Below are 24154 nucleotides of genomic sequence, written 5' to 3' on the forward strand. Positions count from 1 at the left end.
TGATTTAGATGTTACATGCTCGACACACGACAACATAAAACAAATGTGTTGTAAGAATTAAACATGAGTTTTTGGAAAGTAATTGGAATTCTTGGGAATAACCTATAAGTGATTCACGATCATGTATTAATTTGTCTTATAGCTACTTGATACAATAAAATAAAAATAAAATAAAATAAAACAAAACAAAATAACATAAAATATGATTAGAATGCAACCCCGAGCGACGGCGTCTACCGGACAACGATACATGGATGGATCGAACCAGCCGAGAAAACTTCTATGGGTGACGTCGTTTCCACGTGGGAACCGCATCGGATAAGAATGAGACCACACGTCGCCCCTGACTTATGTCGTATTAGTCTCGTGTCTCGTCTGAGCTACCAACCAGGAAGCCTAGCTTTCCTATCGGGTGTCTTTCGGGGTCGCACATAAATTTCTTCAGTAAGAGGACGAAGATCTTGTCCGATGGTTTGAAAGAGACAACAGATCCGAACGACTTACTCTTGCGATGCCCCTATCGAAACCTCACCTCGACGCACCCAAAAGCCTCGGCCAAGAACGGTGTCTCGTCCCAGGCTTCAACTGAGAAACAGTGATTTTCTATTGGCTTTAAAGCCGGTCCCATATCGTAAGCATCAATACCAGCCACTAGACTCCTTCTTGGTGGTTGGATGTTGACAGCTGAGCCGAATCCCTCACTCTTGCGATCTCCAAAATCCAACGTCAACACGGCAAATAAAAGACCAGTCGCCACGTGCCGTTTGGGGGGTGACCTGCGCGCACCCGAAAGCGTCGAGCAAACAGGAGACTTTGTTTTCACCCAAACCTCGGGCGACCGCCGCTGAAACCACCATCGCCGCGGCACTTTTCTCCCCTCCCATCCCCCCTTTCGATCCCCCCATGATTTCCTCTCCAATGCAATAAAGAAAGAAGACTCAACAGCGAAAGCGACTGGTGCGAATCTGAGGTGAATGGCGTCGTTGTTTCGACCGCTGATGTCGAGGGAGGGGGGGCGGTCGTACCCCCGCGTCTTCCTCAGCCGGAAGTCCTCCTCGCGCTACGCGCTCGCCCTGATGATGCTTCTCGTGCTCTCCGTTGTCCTTCTTCTCCTCCTTGCCCTCGGCATCTTCTCCCTCCCCGTCCGCTCCGACTCCGCCCCGAAGTCCCAGGCCGACCCTCGCCTCCGCTCCAGGTCCCTCCGCGACGTGTAAGTCCCATCTTCTGCCCGGTCAGTACTTGTCGTTTTGTGGATTGGTGGCGGATCTGACCGGATGGGCGCAGGGAGGGTTTGGGGCAGCTGGGGCACCAGTGGACGGAGGTAATCTCGTGGGAGCCACGAGCATTCGTCTACCACAACTTTTTGGTTAGTCAATTTTCCCCCCTGCGGAAAGTTCTGAACTTTGCCTCGTTTCTCTGATCTGTTGATGTGTGTGCAAATGTTAGTTAGATCAGTGGCTTTCTCCTCTCTTTGTAGTTTTGTGAGCGGGGATTTTATTTTTTGGTTTCTCCGGAAAAAAAAAAGGTTTGATTTTTTTTTTTTTTGTATTTGTTTCTCTATACTGCTTTACCGTGTGATTTTCGTCCTTTTCTGCGATTGATCTCTCAAAAAAATGTGAAGAATTTTAATTTCCTGCTTAAATTGTGGTTCAATGTTGGTGGTATTAAGCTAGCACAATGGACCGCAGCCCGTAATTTGATCTGGCCAGTCATATAAGCAATTAAATTCAATTTGGCGTTAGCATCTTCTGCGCCAGGTTATCGTTCTCTGACAGGAAAGGGACTTCCGGAGGCATTAATTTCGGCCTTCGTTCTTGAAAACATTTCATGGTTCCATTTTGGATCTTTCTCAGTCTATGTAGACACCTTTTGTTCATGCTTCTTCCAAAAAGATTAAAAAAAAAGAATTGTGTGTGTGTACATTTATAACATCTTAATGTGGGTTGAGTCCTTAAATTTGTACCAAACAATAACATCTTTTCTGTATAGGTTAATAGAAGCATCATTAATTTTTAATTCTGTTCTTCCATCATGATTTTTTAATGACGTTTGATTTAAATCATCAACATTAATGCATGATATGTGATTTAAATCATTCTAATATATTGTCTGCTTTAAAATTTTTGTCACATCAGATTATTTAATAAATTTGCTGAATACTTTGCTTCACTTAGGTCCTTGGATGACATCACCATTAATATCCTCATTTTTTCGGCCCCTCTGTGATTTTAATCAACATCATGGATTGTGGACCAATCTGGTGATATATCTGGATGCTTATTGCCTTACATTTAATGTTTTAACTTGTACCAAAGTGGATCACACTATACCTTTAAGAGCTTCATACCATCTTTATGTGTTATCATATACAGTTTTGGTACTCTTTTATGACATTGATGGCTGTCCATAATATACTTGCATAACCCTCTTGTAAAAATTCAGTCTAAGGAAGAGTGTGAATATCTTATTGAGCTGGCGAGACCTCATATGCAGAAGTCAACAGTTGCTGATAGTGCTACTGGTCAGAGTAAAGACAGCAGGTTGGCATATTTCAGCTATATGTTCATGTTGGAGAATTTTTTATCTGGACCAAAATTTCTCAGTGTTATGCATCTCAATTATTTAGGGTTCGTACAAGCACAGGCATGTTTCTCCATAGGGGACAAGATAAGACAATCAGGGCCATCGAGAAAAGGATAGCAGAATATACCTTTATTCCAATAGGTATCCTACTGGATGTCCTAAATGTGTTAGAACATGAATGTTCACGTATTTTCTGATTTTATACATGTCCTTTCTTTATAATAGATGTACCAGATGTTTAGTTTTGTAGATCAGGACAATTGAAAGAAATTCTCCAAGATTTGGGGAACCACTAATGAATAAGAAAGGAATTAGCGAACTTAAGCTTCTTCTAGTATAACAATTAAATATGTGAAAACTGAAAAGTATATTGAGGAAATTTTGGTAGCAAAGGGAATATAGGAGTTCTCGACCAAAATAAAAAATGGAAGGCCAATGAACAATGTGCGACCAGAAATGAGTTAAGCCATGTGGTGGGTTCAATTTTGGAAAAGATGGTACATATTACACCAAAATAAGTTCCTGTTGCTATGTACACATTTAAACCAATGAAGATCCTGAATAATTACTTCAGAGTTCTGATGTTCGCCTCTGTAATGGGCGTTTGGTATAAATATGAGGCAGGCAGAACTTAGTTTGATGATTACTAGTTAAGTTACAGTAATGGATCTACATATGCACTATAAGATAACTGCATTTAGCAGCTCCTTCGGTGAAGCTTTTTTATACAAACTTTGTCATTGCCCTTTGCTTGGTGTGAAGGATATAATGCTCAATTGCCTTGTAGACTTTGAGCCTTTAATCATTAATTACAATTTTAGATGCTAATCAATTAGTTTTGTGCATGATTTTGAATAACAATAATCTTTATTTGATACTTCCACCTTTTAGCATGTTTTGCACTTCTTTTTGTCTTTATTGTTTGTGAGCCTTTTTTAATTTAATATTTTATAGAGCATGGAGAGGGGCTTCAAGTTCTGCATTATGAAGTTGGACAAAAGTATGAACCCCACTTTGACTATTTCCTTGATGAATATAACGCTAAGAATGGGGGTCAGAGGATAGCTACTCTTCTGATGTATTTGTATGTATCTCCAGTATCTACATCTTTGTTATTTTTGACATTGCTTCAAGATAGATACCTGGAAGCAAAGTGTCATATCATTTTACATTTTCTTGATTTTTTTTGTGATATCTGTATTCTATAGATCAGATGTTGAAGAAGGTGGGGAGACAATTTTTCCCGATGCCAAAATAAGCAGCAGATCATTATCATGGTCCAATGAGTTATCTAAATGTGGAGAGAAAGGTCTTTCTATTAAGCCAAAGATGGGAGATGCATTGCTTTTCTGGAGCATGAAACCTGATGCTTCTTTAGACCCTTTAAGTTTACATGGTTTGTTGCTTCTTATTCCTGGTTAGGGAGTCGGTTATAAATTGACTAATAAAATCTACTTTGCTGTTCATGGTGTCTTCTTTTAGTTTTAAAGAAGTATTTTCAACCTTAACATGCTATTCAATTCTTGATTGATTCTTGCAGGTGGATGCCCTGTGATAAAGGGAAATAAGTGGTCTTGTACAAAGTGGATGCATGTCCATGAGTACAAAGTTTAATTTAAAGGTATCTTCTTGCTTCAACCAGTTAACAAAGTCTCTGTAGTTATACGTTTCATTGATATTTCTCCAAATACTAGTTGTTAAATGGAGCTAAATTGATTTTTCCTGATATGCCTTTTGAAACTGAGCGGTGACCAATGTTTCAATATGTTTCCTTCATCCTGGACTCTTTATTGTTGGAAATCTGGTAGTTCTCCTTCTGAACTTTGGTTCTTATTTGTCTTGGTTATTTCAACAACTATGAGAATATTATGTCTGCAAATATAAAATCCAGAATTGTCAACCTATATTAGTCTGCAAGAGTTGTAGACCTTCTTTTACCATTTAGCTCAGATTGAATTAAGAGCCCCATACACAATTGATAATGGATGTAAAGATTGTTGCCTCACATTCATGTCTTTCTCTTTTGACACTTTGAGATATTTAATATCCTTCTGTCATGGGAAACCTTTTATCATACATATCAGTGCTATGTGACATTAATAAATATAGCATCTACTAAAATTGTGAGAACAATAAGTTCTATGTGTCATTTGAGACTTAAGGTTGGTTTTTCGCTTTACAAAAAATGTGATATTGTGAACTTGCATGGAATGGTTTTGTGTGATTAATCCAATAGTGTCATTCATGTAACTGAAAATTGTGAAATGACATAGAACTGAAATTTTAAGTTCTAAGATGAATTTTCCATTAGGAATTTCATCTATCTTGTGTTCTGAAATATCAGAAAAGTTAAATGAGTGTTAAATGTGTAAATGTTGAAGTTGAGTTACTCCTTTCAGGACCTTCCTTACATTGTTGTCATAACATTAGAGTTTAACCACAAAGGATGGCTTCCATACATACAGGCATCACAACATCAAGCCAATAAGTCTTTAAAGAGCCATTCAACCAGTGACAGTGATCACTAATATGGTAACAGTATCAGAAAGATACTTCGTAAAAACAATTTTAATGTAAACACCAACATTTTCATCTATTAAGCAATATGATGTTATGAAACATGTTGCTAATTTAATCAAGGCATTACCACTCAAGGTACATGAATGCTAATGCACACAAATATTATCATAGTTTTTTGGATATTATCCATCCATGGAAGTCCTGGTTTGGTGTGGGAGTGAGTTCTTTATATAGTCTATATACTGTATACACGAAATGTAGAATGCAAGAACTTGTATCTTGATTTACAAAAAAATATTGAAGATATATGTCTTGGTTGTTTCTTTTTTGTCGAGTAGCCACATATTGTTTGGAGTATATACTGATTCTATCGAAGTAACTGTAAATAGCAATTTTTTAACTGTTATATATGATTTAGCTGTAAAAATCAAACTGTACAAATGTAAATATTATAAGAGTTGAGTAATCTCAAAGTCGGAATCAATATTGTAATATTAGTCTATTTGGTTTCCCATACCTTCCAAAAATGGATTCCAAGTTAATTTTATCCTCTTATTCTTGAATGAGCTGGCAGCTGCTGTTTCTGTCCATGTCGAGTGACTTTGTCTTCCTGTAGAGTCTATGTTTCAATCTTAATTTTTCCCCAGTTCTTGCAACTTGTATCGATTCAATGTCCCTGTACAAAAAGCTTAAGACTTCTAGAAGTTCATGTCCCAATTTGAACCTCTTTTAGCATGAAGAAAATCTCAAGGCACCTACCTTGCCAGTAGATCAGTGGAAAAACCTCACTGTATAAAGGATCTAATAAGCCAACAGTAATATTATAAAAAGCTTGTTTTCCTCTGCTGCATTCATATGTGAGGACTTGTGTTTTCACATGATTTATGTGATGCATGCCTAGATAAGAGCCAGAGAAACATGTTCATTGAGATTTAGTCAATGACGGAAGCTGAAATTTGTCTAAAGATCAGATTCCAGTTTTCAGAAAAGCTAGATGAAGAGAAATTTGTAATTGAATGCAATATCTAACTGTTATATCTACGAGTGAGATACATCCTGACTGGAGATGAGGTCTTGTATCTCAGAAAAGCTAGATGAAAAGAAATTATTCTCTGATATTTCTCGCTTGTGATTGTAACTTTGTGGACGAATGTAATATCCAACTTTTATATTTACCGGTCGTATGTATGCTGACTTGTCATTATTGTATGCCGTAATTCCAGGTGCTGATTACCGTTCAAATAGTCTACATTCCCAATGGTTCAATGACAATTTGTCAGCTCCACACAGCCTAATCAGACTAAAACATTCTTCGGTTGTACGAGCAGCCAGCAGCAGTGTTCATACACTAAGCATAGAATAAGCAGCTCTCTTTCTACTTACAATTAACATCCAGTCTGGTAGTTTTGTTAACGTAGTTATGAAATTTGCAATCCATCTGTAAAATGAACTCATTTTGCTCGAGCATTTACGATTGTGATGTGTTATTGTAATTTTCTTCGAAAACATAGTTGAAGTGGTTCTCTTTCAGCGAATGGCTGTATCTACTTGATTTATATATCGTTCTCAGTACAGTAGTGGGTGTTTAATGATTATTATCGTGAAAGCAATTTGTGGTCTAACCGAACACACTACTAACTTGGCCTACTCTCGAATTGGCTAAATGACAATAGATTGGGTTAGATATTGTTGGATTTGGTGAGACTGTATAAAGCCAAAATAAATATCAATTTTTTAGCTATACAAATGTAAGCTATTTTTTCTTTATTATATGTTAATTTATATTGCACAATTATGATGGTTTTTATCAGGTTAGGTTTAGTTGCCTTTTGCTTATATTTAAATTGAACAATGCTGGATTACAAATTATTGCGATTCCTAATCCCACTTCTTTCTAAGCTAAAAATCCAGAAAAGAAGAATATATATACATATCATAGTTAATATATGTTGTTTATTAGTTGTTGGTGATGAAAAGCTAATTAACAGTAACACCCCATCAAATTGATTGACTTCTTTGGGGCTTCATTTCTTTTAATGATATATAATATCTAAGATAGCTGTGATCAATAGTTGTCAATCAAAATTTATTGAATAAATGTTAAGGACAGCTACATATTTGCAAAATCTATTATCATGGCTCCACCTATGTGTCTTCTCCTCACTTTCTAATCGTCGTTCTTGTTCTCTTGTTGTCATGTATTTGAAGAGGGCGAAGGAGGATTACCTACATGTTCCTCCACGTATACGCCTTTGCACCCGGTCACCTTCACATATAGACCCCCTATTACTTTTATCTTTGTCTCATAACGTCATCTTAATCTTCTTGTATCATTGCCCTAAACTCTCCTCTCGTAATGAAGACGATGAAAATAACACGAGGAGAGAATGGAAGTTATCGATGATCGAAGGATTATAAAAAACGATATAGGGCTTATACACGGAGGCACAGGTTGTCGGGGACAAAAGTGCATGGGCAAAATCATCTTTTATAAAAGATGAGATACGTTCTAAAAAAATTCTTAAAATTAAGATTTTTTTTTCAAAAAAATTACCCATATATATATATTATATGTAATCAATAATTGCCAAAGTGGTTGTGACTACAATGCGACTCTCTAATGCACATAGGAACATTCACCTTTTCCTTTTGTGAATAATTGTACTCATTGATGCAATTGACTTTTGCCATTTATTTTACTATATATATATATTTATTTACGTTAACTCACTTGATATCATGATGGAGCGGAGATTGAACGCCCTTCTATTCTTGTTGATATGACTTTCCAAAGTTAGCATTTGCTTTTCATGTTGTCCTTTTTAACTCTTTAATTCTTTGTCTCGTACCAAACATTTTGTTTGATGCCTCCTCTCTTTCTCTATATTCTCTCTCTCTCAACATCAACTCAATTGTCTTATCGATCGATGCATGGATATGTTACTATCAAGGAAACAACATGACACATGAAGAAGTCACGTCTTCCATGCCACGCCAAAGCCTTTGGCTTCACCCCAACTTCAATTCCTAAGCCTCCATTGGCTCACGTAGGCCTACCTCACTTTGGAGCATATCAAACACCATGCGATGCTCTTTTTTTTCTAAGGCTAATTTGCATCATCCAATAATTGTCACAATCTGATTTGATAGGATCATTGATCCGTTAAACTGACGGGTCTAATTTATTGATAAAAAAAATATTTAAAATTAAATTCATAAAAATAGGTTCGTCTAACACTTTTATATCATATCGCTCAGCTCGTAATATATTGTGGTGTTAAAGCTCGTTCTTCCTTTTTATTAATCATAATTTCTTGATTTATTCTAAGCATTTCAGTGAAATTATTACGTCGATAAGTAACTAATTGTTTGAAAAATCTTCATCATGGAAACTTAGCTCACAAAGTATTTCTAAGTAAATGTTGAGTACAGTACAACTGATTAGTTGTCATAATCAATCAATCAATCTTAGCATGATCGATTCAATTCCTCACAAATTTCATTAATCTTGTCATCTCATCCATCCCATGTGACATTACAATAATTATATCATCCTCGAGAGAAACTCCAAATCTATGATGCAATCTTGCATCCGACCAACAAACCAACAGCACAGCATGTCTTTTCATTTGGTTTTCATTGTCTTGTCCAACTATATGTTTTGGCCAGTCTCTCTGTTCTTGTGATCATGGAGACATGCACGGCTCTCCGAAGGTGGTGGTTGCCATGTCGCACAGCAAACCCCAATCATGACCAGTTTCATACCCCATCATCATATGTGTTGTTCGAACAGCTAACTCACCGACACAGCTTCGATGTCAGTGGTGGCGAGGAGAACACAAGCATCTTTCATCCTCTAGTTCACGATCCAAGGTTTGTTCTGGTGTCAGAGAAAGCTACAGGAGTTCATCACTCGTCACTGCAACTGTGAGCAGAAGTAAAACCTGGGCAAGCATGCCTTTCGCAGCTTGATTTATGTGTCGGTGTAGGATAGTTTGATCATACGTGAAGAAAGTATTCCGAATCATAGAATCTTCCATCCTGTAGTTCACAACTTAGGGTTTGTTCTGGTCTCAGAGAAAACCACAGGAGTTAATTAGCAGAAGTAAAACTAGCTAATTAAGCATGTCTTTTCACAGCTTGATGCATGTGTCAGTATAGGATAGCCTAACCACAGGTGGATTAGTAGACAATAGATGTCATTGGTTTAAGCTAACTTTAATTAGTTGACCTTAAACTCTTAAGTCAAACAGAGGTCTCTCATAAACTATCTGAAGGTCACCACCAACCACAAGAAGAATGGTTGAGTAGAACCTGAAAGTGGCAGTCTGACAAGTTGTGATGGAAACTGAGTGCCATTAGGCCTGTCAGAGATGAATCATACTCCTCTTGAGAGCTCATATTTCCAAGTGTTTCATCAGCTTCAAATAGAAGAGGAAGACAGATGAAAGTGCTGTGGTTTCAAGTACAAGACATTCTGCTTAGTGTTGAGATCCACAACAGCTGATGCTTGAGAGATGGAAGAAGCATGTGATGATACACAATAGATGTCATTAAGAAGTATTGCTGATGATTGATGATGCATGAGATGGTCCAGCAGTCATTTCAGCTTCTTTTCTACTCTTGGTTGGAGGACTAATAATACTACAGGCCAACAGCATGTGCCATTAGATCATAACCCAAAACTTGAGACTTCTCTTTGTGATCATCCTCAATCAATACCATCTCCTCCCTTTCATCCCAAGGAAACTTGAGAAGGTTCACTGCTCTCCAATACCTCTCTCCTCTAACCACAAGTATGAACATTTATTTAGGTGACACCCCACTTGACACTTCCTCTCTCTCTCTCTCTCTCTCTCTGTGATCACCCCTCAATCAATAACATTTGGTTGTCTCTTTCATCTCAAGGAAACTTGAGGAGGTTTAATGCTCTTCAATTCCTCCAAGAACAAGTATGAATATTCTCATACTAATACTCCACTCCACAGCTTTGTTCCTTGCTTTGTTACTGCATCATTAGCTGAACATGGTCACAGACAGATGCATGTGTTGTGGAGGTGCTCTCTCCAATAAAATAAAGAGGGTTGGAGATGAAAGGATGAAGGAAGATCTAACCACAAGGGTACTATGGTTTGGTGATGGGGACTCTACAACAACAAGAGGGGCCCTTTTGTAACCTAATCTTTTCTTCTTCCTTTCCTAATGATCTCCACATGCAAACATGTTTAGCCCTTTGCAAGTCCACCACATCATGCAGATCTTGTGAGCTCATGTTCATGTATGTCTCAGCACAGTGAAAGTTCCTAAAGGTGAATCATATATGTAAGTTGATAATACTCAACAAAAATTTTGCCATTGTTTCTTATTTGTTCAACTTAACCATGATAACATAAATGTAATCACTGCAAATTATCAAGCCATGCATTGACCAGGGATGACTACTGTGTCCTGTTCTATGATTAAAGTCAACCCACCTTGTCAGAATCCATGATCACATCACCAAATCTGGGTAGAAGTCCTCACTGTCAAAAGAAAAATATTCATAGAGCAATAATTAAAAACAAATCATGAGTTTATTATTTAAATTACACTCTTTACCTACTAGAAAATCAATTTCTTCACTCATAAATATCCCTAAATTAACTCAAGTCAAAGTCCAAACACAAATCTATCTTATTGTACACCCTAGTGATAGATCCCAAAGAATTTCTCATTTTTCCTCTCACATTCTTTATCATTATCACATAAAAAATTAGAAACACTAAGAGTATTATGTCACATCATCCCAACAAATATTTAGATATATACATGAAATATTTAAAATTAATTAAATCATAAATAGGTTTTATATTTAATTTTTTTATAATATTAACATCAAAATTTAAAAATAATTATCCATCCCAATAAAATTTATGTATAGTGACACTAAGGCAAGATAAAAAGCCCACAACACATTATCTATCATTCCCTTAATTACTTGGGAAACATAAACCAAAAGGTTTAAGAATGCAGCACAACTGTATAAGTTATTATAGAGGAAAGGGGAACTATTTTTTAGTGGTAGTAAGAAGGAAAAAAATGTTTTTTTCTTTGGGGAGTGCAGCACAACTGTACACAGTTATGAGAGAAGGGAAATTATTTTTTAGTAGCAGTGGTAGTAGAAGAAGGAAAACGTTTTCTTTTTGAAAAATGTTTTTTCTTTTGAGAGAGAGGTGAGAGGAATTGGGGGGAGAGAAGGTTTATTAGTCTTATATTTCACACACAATCCCTTCGTCAAGAAATCTTCATTTCCTCTTCCCTCCCTCCCTCTTCCCCAAGATTGCACCTTTGGCCTTTCGTCGCAGGTTTATAGCGCGGTAGCGGTCGTGGGAGGTGCCACGGGCGGCGGCGGCGGCGGTCGGTTGTGGCCTGCGGTGGAGTGGTCTCTCGCTAGCGTGCCGATTGGTCGCGGGAGATTCGTCGAAGAAGGAAATGTTGGGGAGTCGGCATTTTGAGGTCCGCCGCGGGCTGGAGCGGCCCGATCTATGATGTGCGTGGTTGATTCCGCCTCGCAGTTCGTGGATTGTTTGGTCGTCCGCGCAGGGAGAAGAAGAAGGGGTTGCGGTTTGGTTCTCCGACGCCAGCTTCATGGCGACCACCAAGCGCGCCTACAAGTTACGTATCCTTTTGTTGCCCACCTTCTGTTGAATTCAAATTTTTTTTTTTTCCCTTAGGGTATTTTTCGTGGTAATTAGGGGAAGTCCATCTTTGGAATCAAAATCGTTTTTTTTCTATTTTCTTTGATTTTTCGAACATTATTTTGGCAAGCCTGTTCAGTCCATTCTTGGTCATTCGATCCGGTTAACTTGCTACACTCATGTTCGTAAGATCTTATTCTGTTTGAAGTTTTGGATCTCTGTGATTTATAGAAGTGATATTTGCAAGTCTTGACAAGAGTAAATCTAGAGGAATTTGTGGCACATTCTTCCAATGTCAACTGCCTAAAGATTGGAAGGAAGACTTCGAGGGTTCTTGTTACTGGAGGAGATGATAACAAGGTCAATATTTGGGCTATTGGAAAACCCAATGCCATAATGGTAGGTGCCCCTCTAGCTCGTCCCACCGGCCCAAACTTGTCTTACCTATCTGTATGTTAAAGTGTTCTACTTCTGATGTCCACTTGTTGTGTACCTTTTTGATCATTTGCAGAGCTTATCTGGTCATATGAGTGCGGTTGAGTCAGTAAGTTTTGATTCTTCAGAGGTGTTGGTGGCTGCTGGTGCAGCTAGCGGCTCAATAAAGTTGTGGGATTTGGAAGAGGCAAAGAGTAGGACACCTTATTTTATTTTAGCAGTATTTAGATAGATGATTTCAGAAAGATAAGCAAGATGTTTTATACGATTGGTTCTTCTTGTATTTGATTTGTGCAGTCGTTCGCACGCTAACTGGCCACAGGTCTAACTGTATAGCTGTTGACTTTCATCCATTTGGAGAGTTCTTTGCTTCTGGGTCACTGGATACAAATCTAAAAATATGGGATATCAGAAGAAAAGGATGCATCCATACATACAAAGGTCACACACGAGGGGTTAATGCCATTAAATTCACCCCTGATGGGCGGTGGGTTGTTTCTGGCGGGGAAGACAATATTGTGAAGGTTTTGCCTCAACCTTATGGTTCACATCTTTGATTGCGCTAATGAAATTCATAAGTAATACTTTCTTTCCACTTATTTGATTGAAATTTTTGATTAAGTGGTCACGTTTGGTGAGCATTTGAACTTATCATGCTGGAGAAGTACCTTAACCTGTTGCTTTATTATGATAATTCTTTCTTTATTATCATAATTGATTTGACTTGTTTACATATACATAGGCGGAATAAATTAAAAATCATAAGTACCTTAACCCCCCTTTATCTCTTATCAACAGCTTTGGGATCTTACTGCTGGAAAGCTTTTACATGATTTCAAGCTCCATGAGGGCCAGATTCAGTGCATTGATTTTCATCCTAATGAGTTTCTGCTGGCAACAGGTTAGCCTGAGTGTCAAACTGTGGATTATATTATGAAGAGACTGTGGACTTTCAAACATCTATTGCTTGCAAAATTGTATATAGATGAGTGTGGACTTTCAAACATCTGATATCTCATGCTAATGTCATCTTCTGCCTATATCTGATGATCAGGGAGCTTGAATTAACATATATGTATGTATTAGATTGTTTTGGTTGAAATGGATCTTCAAACATGTGGTGTGAGCTTTTAGTGGTTTGGCTTATTTGAATCTGTGGCCTTTCTCAAATCCATTAGTTACTGTTGTTTGGTTGGTAGGATGGCTCATTCTTGTTGTGAACTCTGTTTTTGGAGCGTTTAGTTATTCATTGTATTGGAAGAAAACTGTTTGTGTTGCATCAGATAAGCGGCCTTTGGTGCTCACTCCTATGGTACCTCTGCTTTGTGCTTTGTTCTGATGTTCCAAATCTCAATTATGAATACCTTATTTTTCCTCTTCATATTAGGTAGCGTTGTTTATTCTATTTGCTATTGCAAATACTGTAAATGGTTCTGAATTCAACATAGAGAAAGCAATTGTTGTATTTTGATGACGCATCTCCCACCAATTGAGATCACTAGATGTCACCTTTCTTTCAATGAAAATATTAAGGACATTGACCAAAACTTAAGGACAATTGATGTCAATTAATACAGTTTTAATGAAAAGTATGAATGTTAATACTACATGGTTAGACTGACTCTACAGTTTTTTATGGGCTACTAGGTAATTAGGTCATGAATCTTCCATCTATTGCAACTTTGTTGAATCATCTTATATATTAGTTGGATATACTGCATTGCATAGGCATTTTCTTGTTTTGTCAGCTAAGTGCTGCTAATAATGGTTTTAAGATTAAATTTTTAGATACATACATTTTATGTAGTTTACGAAGATTCTTTTGTACATTTGCTAATTTTTTGTTGCATATTCTTGCATTTGTATAGTCTTCTTTAATCTGCGGGCATATCTTTTGCTTGTGGATGAAGAATTGCATGATATACAACTTGAGCAAGATCTGTGTTGTAAATGTAGTTAGTTATTGTCTATGTTTTCAATTGTCACAAACTGAATTTTAAACAAATATTTTACAGGCTCAGCTGATAGAACTGTTAAGTTCTGGGATCTTGAAACTTTTGAGTTAATAGGGTCTGCTGGACCTGAGGTATTAAAAATTTACTGATATTTTCTTTTGGTTTTTCACCGAAACTGTTTGGTCAAAGTCCTGTATAATATTTCGTTGAAGCTCTGTTGACTTTTTTCTAATTGGACCCGATTTGATATCTTATTCAATGTATATAATTTGAATATTTGTGTCGCTGACTTTTTGAATTGGTTATACCTCTTAGGCATGCCGTGATGTACAGGGAATCGTGTGGTGTCAGGTCTCTCTGCTGATACAGTAGAAAGAGTCAATCCAGTACAACTTAAGCTCAGTCCATTCAGGGCTTGGTTTTAGTTTGTTCATTTGAAAAATAAGATGAGGCCTAGCTTGATTTCTCATACATTAGACTAGCTAGGACATGGGTTTGACATGCCTTGCTGACTAATGTGTGAGTCTGACTCTGAAAAGGCTGGTGCTTTCTGAATTGGACCTTGAACACACTAAAAAATTTGGGCCTAGGGTGTATAGTTTTCTGCTTGTCCACCTAAGAACTTCCATCAAGGCATGTAACTGCAAGTTTCCTTGTCATACTTGCTTTTCTTCTTGGAATCGTTACCATTCTTTTTTACATTTTCTTATATATTTGCCTTAAGGGTGAGCCTTGACATTGTGGTAAGATTTCTTTGGCCCATGTGATCAAAGTTCGTTCAATTCTGCTTGCAGAGGTAAGGCTGCATATTTTGACCTGTCCAAACCTCCCCGACCCTGCATTTACAGGAGTCCCTTGCTAGTTATGAATTATAGTAGACATCCTATCAGTTGTTCCCGCTTTCTGTGCTAGTGCTGTCCTCTTTGCACTAGCCTTTTGTCGTTCAACAAACTAATAAATTATGAAGCATTTGAAAACCACTTGGTTATCTTTTTTTTTTTTGAATAATTGATTTCATAGACTTCAGTATGGTTGTGCCATGTCCTATGCAGTTTTATTTTTTTCTAAGTGTAGTTAACTGTGCTGCTCACTTAATAAGATTGTCTCCAGACTTCTGGTGTGCGTTCTATGACATTTAATCCTGATGGGAGAACTTTGCTTTGTGGATTGCATGAAAGTCTGAAGGTAAACTCAGTTGTTTCTTTTTTTTATGATAAATCTTTTTGCACATGTAATTGGTGAGCTTTTACAGATCCTAACCTTAGTTATATCCAGATTTTTTCTTGGGAACCAATAAGATGCCATGATGCAGTGGATGTGGGATGGTCTAGACTATCAGATATGAATATTCATGAGGGAAAACTTCTTGGATGTTCATACAATCAAAGCTGTGTTGGAGTATGGGTTGTAGACCTCTCTGTGAGTTCTAACTCTTCATTCTTAATTTTCTTGTGTTCTATTGTTTATCATTTTTGGAGAAATATTGAGCATGGTACCTGGTTGTGTATGTAAATTGACAAAAGTAACACAATGTTATAAATTACAGCGTATTGAGCCATATGCAATTGCTAGTGCTGTTATAACAAATGGTCACTCAGAATTAAAGTCTACATCAAGTGGTAATCTGTCTCTGCAAGCTGATAACAACATAAAGTCTAGTATGGGGAGGCTATCGATATCGCAAAGTTCAGAACCAAATTCTAAGGAGACAAAACAAGTAGCATGTGGGTTTCTGGTCTTTTTTTATATATCTTTTGTTTAATTGTAAAGCTGCCATACTGAATATGTTCAAAGCACTAGAATATATATGGAAGAATTCACAATTTTTATGCTTTGAAACTGAAGCAGCTGCAGTCGTTCCTGGTACTCAAAGAATTGCAACAAGTGCTGGCCAAAAAGCAACTACAATAACAACAGCACCTGTTGTTACTTCTGTAAAAAGAAGTTCATCAAAAGCTCAGGCTACGACCAATCTTCCTACCATCAACAAATCTGAAATATTTCCTGTCGTTGTCCCAAGAACTAGCCCCAGATTTGAGCTGTCCTCTGATTCTACCAAGAGCACTGGGGTTGGAAGAACAGTACCATATGATATCCAATCAAAATTTGCTAATTTTCAGAAGGTATCAAACATCAGAGATGATTCAGACAAAGCAGATATGTCCGTTCAGTCTGTGGGTACTGAACATAATGAACTTTTGGAACAAACTGCTATTTCTTCTTGCAATGCTGTAACTCAACCAGTGATTGCTGGAGAAAATAACTTGAATGATATTAGACGTGTTAGAACAAGGAGGTTAGGAGCAAACCTATTCAGAGAATCAAGTGCAAATTATGATCAGGAAAACTGTAAGTCTGAATCCTATTGTTATATGTTGTGAGAGCCCTTAATCCTTGATCTATCTTTTATGTGTTACAGCTAGATATTTTGTATTATCATATTCTCTGTAGCATTTTCGTTTTTGCTTGTTACATCAAATTTTGTTGTTTAGTGGTGTATGTTGTTAATTCTCATGTATTCTCAAGCAACACACAGAAGTTATGTACCTTTTTTGCCTGGAATTAATCCTACTCGTAACTTTGTGTGTGATAAGTATGACAAGTGACACTTTAAACTTTTATCATTTTTAGTAACAGCAAATGTTCATTTTTAGTTTTCATTACAAGGTTTGCATGTTGTTGGTTGGCAAGGTATTGACAGGGTACTTGATCATTGATGCATGCTTATGTGTTATGCCAAGCACATAGCCTTGTGGCACATGTATACTATGATTGATATGAAGAGGCAACACATATGTATAATAAAAAATGAAATCATCATTTTGTTTTCATTATTTCATAACTTGGTACCTAGTACTAACTTCATAAACAAATATAAATGTATATTTAACTGCTCACTATCAAAGTTGTACTATCAAAGAACCAACTGGGGGTCAAAGTCCTCTCAGGAAGAAAGATCCACAATCATTTTGGTATTTCATAAATGGCATTGCATGGTCAACATTATGATGTTGCATGTACCCTGTATTGGCTTAAATAGCCTTTGCTATAATACAGAGGAGATTTACCAGTTCATGTCCCTAATATATTTCTAACAGTTGATATAGGTTTTTGATTATCCAAAAACAAACAGTGATAAACTAACATTGAATTTGGACATTTTATACTAAAGATGTTAGGATTTTTTGCTTCAAAAATATTGGTTTTAAGGGATTTTGAAGAGGGATTTTTTCCCTTTCCAGTTTTGAAGGGACATTTCAATCTTTATGATCAGTGAGGAACCCTCTCCTTGTATATGCTGACATTTCAATGTAATGCAATAACCAATTTATTTATTGAACTTATGCACAGTATATTGGATGTGTGATCGGTACTTATATAGTTTTTTTGTTATATCTAGATAGCATTAGAGTCCATAAGCCAAAGGAAGCCTGCTCTTTTGATGCTCCAAAAGGAGGTATATATGACCTGCTTATTCTAAATGGTGCTTATATAATTGTGTTTCATACTTTGTATAATTTTCTGCACTTGTAGGAAGAACTAAGTCACTTGTTGCAAACTGGGAAAGGAGGGAACGTTCTCCAACCTATGATGGACCAAGACTAAGTAGTTCCTCTGAGACAATGGCCGGTGCTAACTCCTTGTATTCTTTGGTAAAATTTTTACATGTCACTTTCTTTAAGTCTAGAGCTTTGGTTGTGCATCTGAATTTGACTTCTTAAACTTTGTATCAGATTGATTCTGCAAGCTTTAAAACTTAAAAGCATTTTTATGCATGAATTCTAAAGTATTGTTGATGATTCTTATCCTTCAGCTTAGTTGCATTTGTTTTATCCTCATAAAACTTCTTAGTCATTGGGGGTTGAGAACCAACAGGCTATGCCTTTATGCATCGGTCATTTCCTTATATTTTGTTGTACATTCGACCTAGTAACTTTTCCAGCTTTTTGTCTTATCTATTATTTCAGAATTTGGAAAAATAAAATTTTGAGTTGTTCTCAATCCACTGTTCTAATCATCTCTTTTCTTTCAGAAAAAAATCTAATACAGTATTTATCTTCATTGAATTGAACAGAGGGGTCACAATCGAATTGCTGAAAAGGAGATTGTACCTGCTTCTGATGAAGATGCTATTTCTTTTGTATTGGAAAAACATGACCAGTTCTTAAATGTGGCACAGTCTCGATTGACCAAACTACAGGTAAAATTTTTTATGTTGTTAATTTCTTATGCATTTTTAGTGGCTGAGAATGCCAATGGCATAACAGTGAAGATAATATGCATTATGTAGTCTAGTCAACTGAATTATAATTTTTTTACCTATTATCCCTCAGGTTAATGGAAATCTATGATTTTGCTGGCTCAGCTGCTTGATATTATGCACCTTGGATGTCATTCTTTTACTTGTTATATGTGTATAACAATTTTAGCCAAAAACTCATGTCCTATGTCTCCTCTTTTTCCTTTTATTGGTTGATTTGGCTTCCTAACAAGATTCTGAATCAGGAAAGGTAAAATAGATAGACATCACCAGATTTTTCGCAAAATTGATGATCCAACCAATTCTCTAAGAAATCCCTATTGGTTCTTGGCTGCTTTTTGGCTAATTTCCATCCACTTTCTGTTGACACCCAATTTGTTGGGATAGATTGAATTGCCTTTGGTCGGTCCCAATTCGATTTGGCAGATTCAGATCCAAATCAGTTATGAAGAAAAGTACATGTTGTTGTGTACTACAATTATTGCAATGTTCACTGTCCAATCACCATGTGAGAGACAAATAAGGAGAGGGAGAGGAAAGGGAAGGATAGAGTATAGATCTTAATATCGTTTATTCGATTGTATCATAAAAAGGAGAGATGCCATATGTGTATATATATATATACACACACACACATCACCCGACACTTCATCGTTGTTATCTTCAGTATTATAGGATGATAGATTTTGTATCTTCTATACTCAATAAGTGGAATAATTATCTCCATCAATATGATTATCTTTTTTTTTAATAAGTATTTTTAATGAATTTTATTCGTTTTTGTTGTTATAATTTATGTAATTTTTAGTCTCCATAATTTCATTACATGTATTTTTTAAGTTGTGTTGTGAAATGAGGATTAAAGAATATTTAAGTACATAATGTTTGTGTTGCCCAAAATTTTATTTTTCTGATATTATACTATTTTAATTCATTTTGAAGTTATTTTCTTGCCTGATCTTGATCTTATAAATCTAATCAGATTGATCTTGCCAATTCTGCTCATACGACCCTTAGCTAATCCTTATCCCAATTCCGATCTTGTAATCTATGAATGTACACCAACCTTGCTCTCATTGTTTGGACATCGATCTTGTTGTTGAGGTTCTTAATCACATCAATCGTCATGGTGGCCACTGTATTGGTTAAGTTCTGCAGGTACCGTACCACTACTGTGACTTCTCCGAAGGTTCCTGGCATTAGGTTTGCAGCAGACACCTTATCAGATCAAGGCCCTTGTTATCAGCATATACTAGTGCAGCCACTGTTGGCATGACCATTTTATTTAGGAAGACAAAATTCCAAGGCTGAATTACGTCAGTTCCTCACATGTGAGTTTAGCATGGCCTGGCTGGCGAATCTCTTCCAGCATGAGTAGAGTAAACCCAAAAAAATTCTGCACAATCTAGGCTTTGACCAAGACAAGCTAATTTGTCAGCCACCTTGTTACGACTACATAACCCAGCAGGCCATCGACATGGCCATCCGCCGCATGGTTACTGTTGCAACTCGCCCGTTTGGGTCCAGCTAGCATCCGCTTGTTATGAATAACTAGAACATGGTTGAGTTGACTGATAAAATAATATCTTAAAGCAAACCAGGTTATATTCTCAATGATCCTAGGCTAACAATTTGAGATGATAATTTTGCTAATATCTAACAATACAAAATGAGGGATGATGATAAGGCAAAGATTGTAGTTGGATTGCACTATTATGTTTACTGATGAGTCTATCTGAGATGTATATCATTTTGGGTCTTGATTCTGTTTTATGTTGTATGCGTTTGATTGTATAAATTTGATACTCTACTACATGAAAATTTTATGGAAAATTCTATCCTATTAAAACAAAATTTTTTAACAGTATATTTGTGAATTTATGCTAGTGAGCTTGATTTGGGTTCACGGATTTGAAACCTATAAATATGCTAGGTTTCCACCTGCCACCACATGCTACTTGCAACATTACTTGTCACCTTCATTGGCTTCCCATGGGTTATCATGAAACTAACAAGCCTAAAATTTTATATCTTAGTTAAAATGATTTGTGTCTTGTGATTCTGTAGAGCAGGCTGTGTGATAACACTTTGGGGTACAAGCAAACAACAACAACAATCTAGAATGTGTCCCAACTATATGGGGCACAAGGAAATTGTACAAAAACCTCTCTAGATCTGTAACATCTGTCCTCACACTGAAACTCCCATTTCTGCTATAAGAAACAATTGGAATCATCGATCAATATTGATCAATTATTGGAATCTTTGATCAAGAGTCTGTGCCTTGGGTAATCAGTTACTGACCTGAAACAGTTTTGTTGCTCATGTTTCTCACTTATATGATTCAATAAAGCTGTGCTTGTTCTCATCAGCCCCAAAATGTACATGGCATGTTTCTTGAGTTCTGAATTCCCAATACTCTAAAAGTTTTCATTCATAGAAAAAAGGACAGCCCGGTGCACAAGGTCTGCCCTTTTGAGGGTCATGTAGGTAGAGAGACTGTTTCCCTTGACTCACCCTAATTATATAGATAACAAAGGAGCAACCTACTTTGGCATCTAAAGATCTGTCCCCTCTAAAAGCATTCATGCATCAAACAGTTTTATGTTTCAGTTGCTCATATTTTCTTGAATAAAAAACGGATAGAACCTGCCATATGATTTTACACAAAATTGTATCTTTAAGTGAGGGCCAATTGCTTTGATCCGATTAAACTCAAAGGCACATTTTCTTTTTTATTTGTTTGCAAGATGTCCAAAATTGTGACTGCCCTATTGGGGACTTTGTATCACTGGAATATTTTGGTTCCATGGACATTACAATATGTGATACTTTTCATCGTCACTGGAAATCTGCTTCTTAGCACCATATTGTCATAAATTTGGCTATTTGTATTTTACTTGATTTACAAATTTATAAAGATTTTTTTGCATTTTATTTTGTTGGTTCTTAAACTAGGATATTTGTTGGCCATAGTAACCTGTCATGAAGCCTCTTTACATTTATGCTTATTCAGTCATGCTTGACTTCCGAAAAGTAATATACAATTCTAGATATTAAATGCAATGGAATATTTGTGCTTCCTAACAACAGAAGTTAAATTGATTTCCTATATTATTGACGGAACACCTCAGCTCTTTTTTCTCTTCTGTTAGGAACCCTTATCGTTTCCCTGTTTGTTCAGTTTGAAACAACGAAGGCACAAAAAAATATAGAAACTTTCTTGGCATTTGCTGAAAGTTGTTCCAAGTTGGCAGCATCATGTTTGCACAAAATTTTTTCATTGTTTTTAAAGTCAAAACTTATTTTTTAATAAGCTATTCAGAATTTTAAGAAGTGATTGAAAATGAGTTAACCATGTGCATGATGTCCAAGCTTTATGTACAACTCGCAGATAGTTTACCGACTTTGGGAAAGAAATGACATCAAGGGTGTTATTAGTGCAATCGAGAAGATGTCTGATCATGCTGTATGACCTCTACTCTGCTGTGTTTTCAGATATCAAAGTTCTACCTCTAACGGTTTTGATAATAAAATGCAGGTCTCTGCTGATGTATTAAGTTCTCTAATGGATAAAAGTGATATCATCACTCTGGATATATGCACAGCTCTATTGCCTCTCCTCACTAGCCTTCTTGAAAGTAAGATGGATAGGTATGCTTCCATCAGTTCCTTGTGTGGCTATCTTGCTTGTATATCCAATAGTCAATAGTCTCAGCGTTGTTGTATCTGGGAGCCATTCATTGATTAATTACCTAGACTTCTCTACTATATTTTTTTATTTATGTTATTCTGCCTTAAATTTGGCTTGCTTTTAGGGCATCCTAGTCCATTGTCAACCTTTGGTAAAGCAGATAGTTTTAGGTATTTCATGCCTCAAGACCAAGCATTGAGCTTGAGGATGGTACTTGTACTTGTGTCTAGATCCATCTACTGTATGCATTGAGGTTGAGGATTAGCAATTTTGTTGGTTTAGTACATTGTTTCCAGCGCAAACTAATTGTGATAACATCACTTGCCATCTCTCTCCGTTGCAGGCATCTTGGTATTTCGTTGGAAATGTTGCTGAAGCTTGTCAGGATCTTTGGTCCTGTGATCAGCACAACCTTGTCAGCAGGTCCGTCTGTTGGTGTTGATCTTCAAGCAGAGCAGAGGTTTGTTTTCATGTGGTCTTTTTGTTTCGTTGAGTTTACCAACTTCTAGAGCTCTGCTTCTACAACGAACCATTAGTAATGTGCTTCCGTAACCATTTTCTCTATTCACTATAGGCTGGAACGGTGCAACTCGTGCTTCATTGAGCTGGAGAAGGTCAAGCATAGGATTTCTTTGCTGATAAGGTGATCTATAATCTTACTTTTATATGATTACTGCCGAAGTAACAAGAGACGACTAACTTTGAAATGTAAAATATACTGGTATGAATTGGAAAATACTCAAAACTTTACACCCAATGACCAAAAACTGTTGCTTAGATCGATTAGAGATGAAATCATGACAGATTATTTCTTGCCATTCTTTTTTCAGTAAAATTTAATCTCCCATATATAAAAAAATCTAAATGCATTTGGCTTGGACTTTGACAGACGAGGAGGGTCCATTGCAAAGTCTGCGAAGGAGCTGAATCTTGCCCTCCAGAACATGTTGTGACTAACATATATGTACACTTGTATAGTGGATTTGCCATTCTTTAGACCACTTGCCTCCCCATTACAAGCTAATCATTGGGCGCATACAACGGGCCTTACAGAATTGGGTGCCGAAGCTGCCCTTAAGCATTCTAACTGTGATCTGACATCTATGCAATTAGCGAAGTTGAGTCCATTCTGCAGCATGTGAAGAGAATATACCTACGAAAGCAGTACAGCAAGGAAGTTCCACAATACTTCAAGAGAATCAACTGGAACACAACTGCTGTGTCATCATAAGAGTGGGCTTTGCTGTCCTCTACAAAGGTTGGCTGCATATGAGGTGTTTGTATTTTTTCATTGTGACAATCGCTCCTAGTAAAGTTTTTATTTGCTTGGAATTGGATTAAGTTGCCGAGGCCTTCAATTGTTAGGTTGAGAAGGCTAAGAGGCGACTTTTTCTTTATTTCTTTCTTGTATCATGATTTGAACAACCAAAGAAAAAAAGAAAGAGTGAAAGCTTATCAACAAATTTGAATCAGAAATTGCTCTTCTTGTTGCATCTTTCAGGTCTGCAAGATTTGTTGGTTGCAAGTCCTGTGCTAGGTAAAATGCAAATTCTGTTTAGCTGCTGCTTCTGCTGTTTCCTGACTTGTAGTCAAAGTAACCATTGAAATCAAAATGCTTGAAGTTTTAACCCTGAATGAAGCAAGAACTCAGGGCTGGCATGTTAAAATCTTGAAACATTGTGGCTCATGCTACACTTGCAAATCCAGGTATTGATGTCTACCTTTAGCTGTCACCAATGCTTGATGACTAGTGTTTATGTGAAAAATGATCATCGAATTATGTTTTCTGTGATGATGATTGTGTTCCATCGTGGACTGATCTGCTTGTCTGCCTCTTTCAGTGCATGTTATTGATCCCTGCAAAGTGATTCTGATGACAAACTCAGTTCTGTGTCAATTAATCTGTAGAGGTTCTGCAGAGGCAGCCAACCTTTTTATCACTGTGATCAGAAGCAAATAGATTGATATTGATGACAATATAATTTTGCACAGACACTCATCAAAATAATTTGCGAGTAACATGCAATCA

General features: G+C 36.8%; 2 protein-coding genes across 5 annotated transcripts; both read left to right on the forward strand.

Moving 5' to 3' along the window:
• Positions 1-852: 852 nt before the first annotated feature.
• On the forward strand, positions 853-6633 carry LOC135648856 (probable prolyl 4-hydroxylase 3). Of its 2 annotated transcripts, XR_010501122.1 has the most exons (9): positions 853-1210; positions 1285-1366; positions 2443-2540; positions 2627-2724; positions 3538-3667; positions 3792-3979; positions 4124-4203; positions 4308-4387; positions 6327-6633. XR_010501122.1 is itself a non-coding variant. In XM_065166835.1 (8 exons), the coding sequence occupies exons 1-7, from the start codon at positions 975-977 to the stop codon at positions 4195-4197; spliced, it is 906 nt and encodes a 301-aa protein (XP_065022907.1). In that variant the 5' UTR covers positions 855-974; the 3' UTR covers positions 4198-4204; positions 6327-6633. The 2 variants fall into 2 exon arrangements, 1 of the variants encoding a protein (XP_065022907.1); XM_065166835.1 differs by lacking the exon at positions 4308-4387 and having other exon boundaries at positions 855-1210; positions 4124-4204.
• A 4705-nt stretch (positions 6634-11338) lies between these two features.
• On the forward strand, positions 11339-23600 carry LOC135585011 (katanin p80 WD40 repeat-containing subunit B1 homolog KTN80.4-like). Of its 3 annotated transcripts, none has more exons than XM_065169306.1 (18): positions 11339-11761; positions 12049-12179; positions 12292-12409; positions 12513-12739; positions 13014-13116; positions 14231-14301; positions 15281-15355; positions 15446-15589; positions 15717-15894; positions 16019-16519; positions 17571-17627; positions 17705-17823; positions 18246-18371; positions 21826-21900; positions 21973-22085; positions 22469-22585; positions 22700-22768; positions 23015-23600. In XM_065169306.1, exons 1-18 carry the CDS (start codon positions 11731-11733, stop codon positions 23076-23078), a joined length of 2319 nt encoding a protein of 772 aa, XP_065025378.1. In that variant the 5' UTR covers positions 11339-11730; the 3' UTR covers positions 23079-23600. The 3 variants fall into 3 exon arrangements, with proteins under 3 accessions (XP_065025378.1, XP_065025379.1, XP_065025377.1); XM_065169305.1 differs by having other exon boundaries at positions 11340-11761; positions 16016-16519; XM_065169307.1 differs by lacking the exon at positions 21826-21900 and having other exon boundaries at positions 16016-16519.
• The last annotated feature ends 554 nt before the right edge of the window (positions 23601-24154 follow it).

This window comes from Musa acuminata, chromosome BXJ3-9 (assembly GCF_036884655.1).
Source record: "Musa acuminata AAA Group cultivar baxijiao chromosome BXJ3-9, Cavendish_Baxijiao_AAA, whole genome shotgun sequence".
In the NCBI taxonomy this organism is placed as follows: Eukaryota; Viridiplantae; Streptophyta; class Magnoliopsida; order Zingiberales; family Musaceae; genus Musa; species Musa acuminata.

Excerpts from the sequence above, each read along its gene's own strand:
- LOC135648856 (XM_065166835.1), top strand. The coding sequence starts at position 975 with ATGGCGTCGTTGTTTCGACCGCTGATGTCGAGGGAGGGGGGGCGGTCG. Across the intron at positions 2,725-3,537 it reads ATATACCTTTATTCCAATAG|AGCATGGAGAGGGGCTTCAA; the intron begins GTATCCTACTGG and ends AATATTTTATAG. Across the intron at positions 3,980-4,123 it reads AGACCCTTTAAGTTTACATG|GTGGATGCCCTGTGATAAAG; the intron begins GTTTGTTGCTTC and ends TGATTCTTGCAG.
- LOC135585011 (XM_065169305.1), top strand. The coding sequence starts at position 11,731 with ATGGCGACCACCAAGCGCGCCTACAAGTTAC. Across the intron at positions 11,762-12,048 it reads CAAGCGCGCCTACAAGTTAC|AGGAATTTGTGGCACATTCT; the intron begins GTATCCTTTTGT and ends GAGTAAATCTAG. Across the intron at positions 13,117-14,230 it reads TGAGTTTCTGCTGGCAACAG|GCTCAGCTGATAGAACTGTT; the intron begins GTTAGCCTGAGT and ends AATATTTTACAG.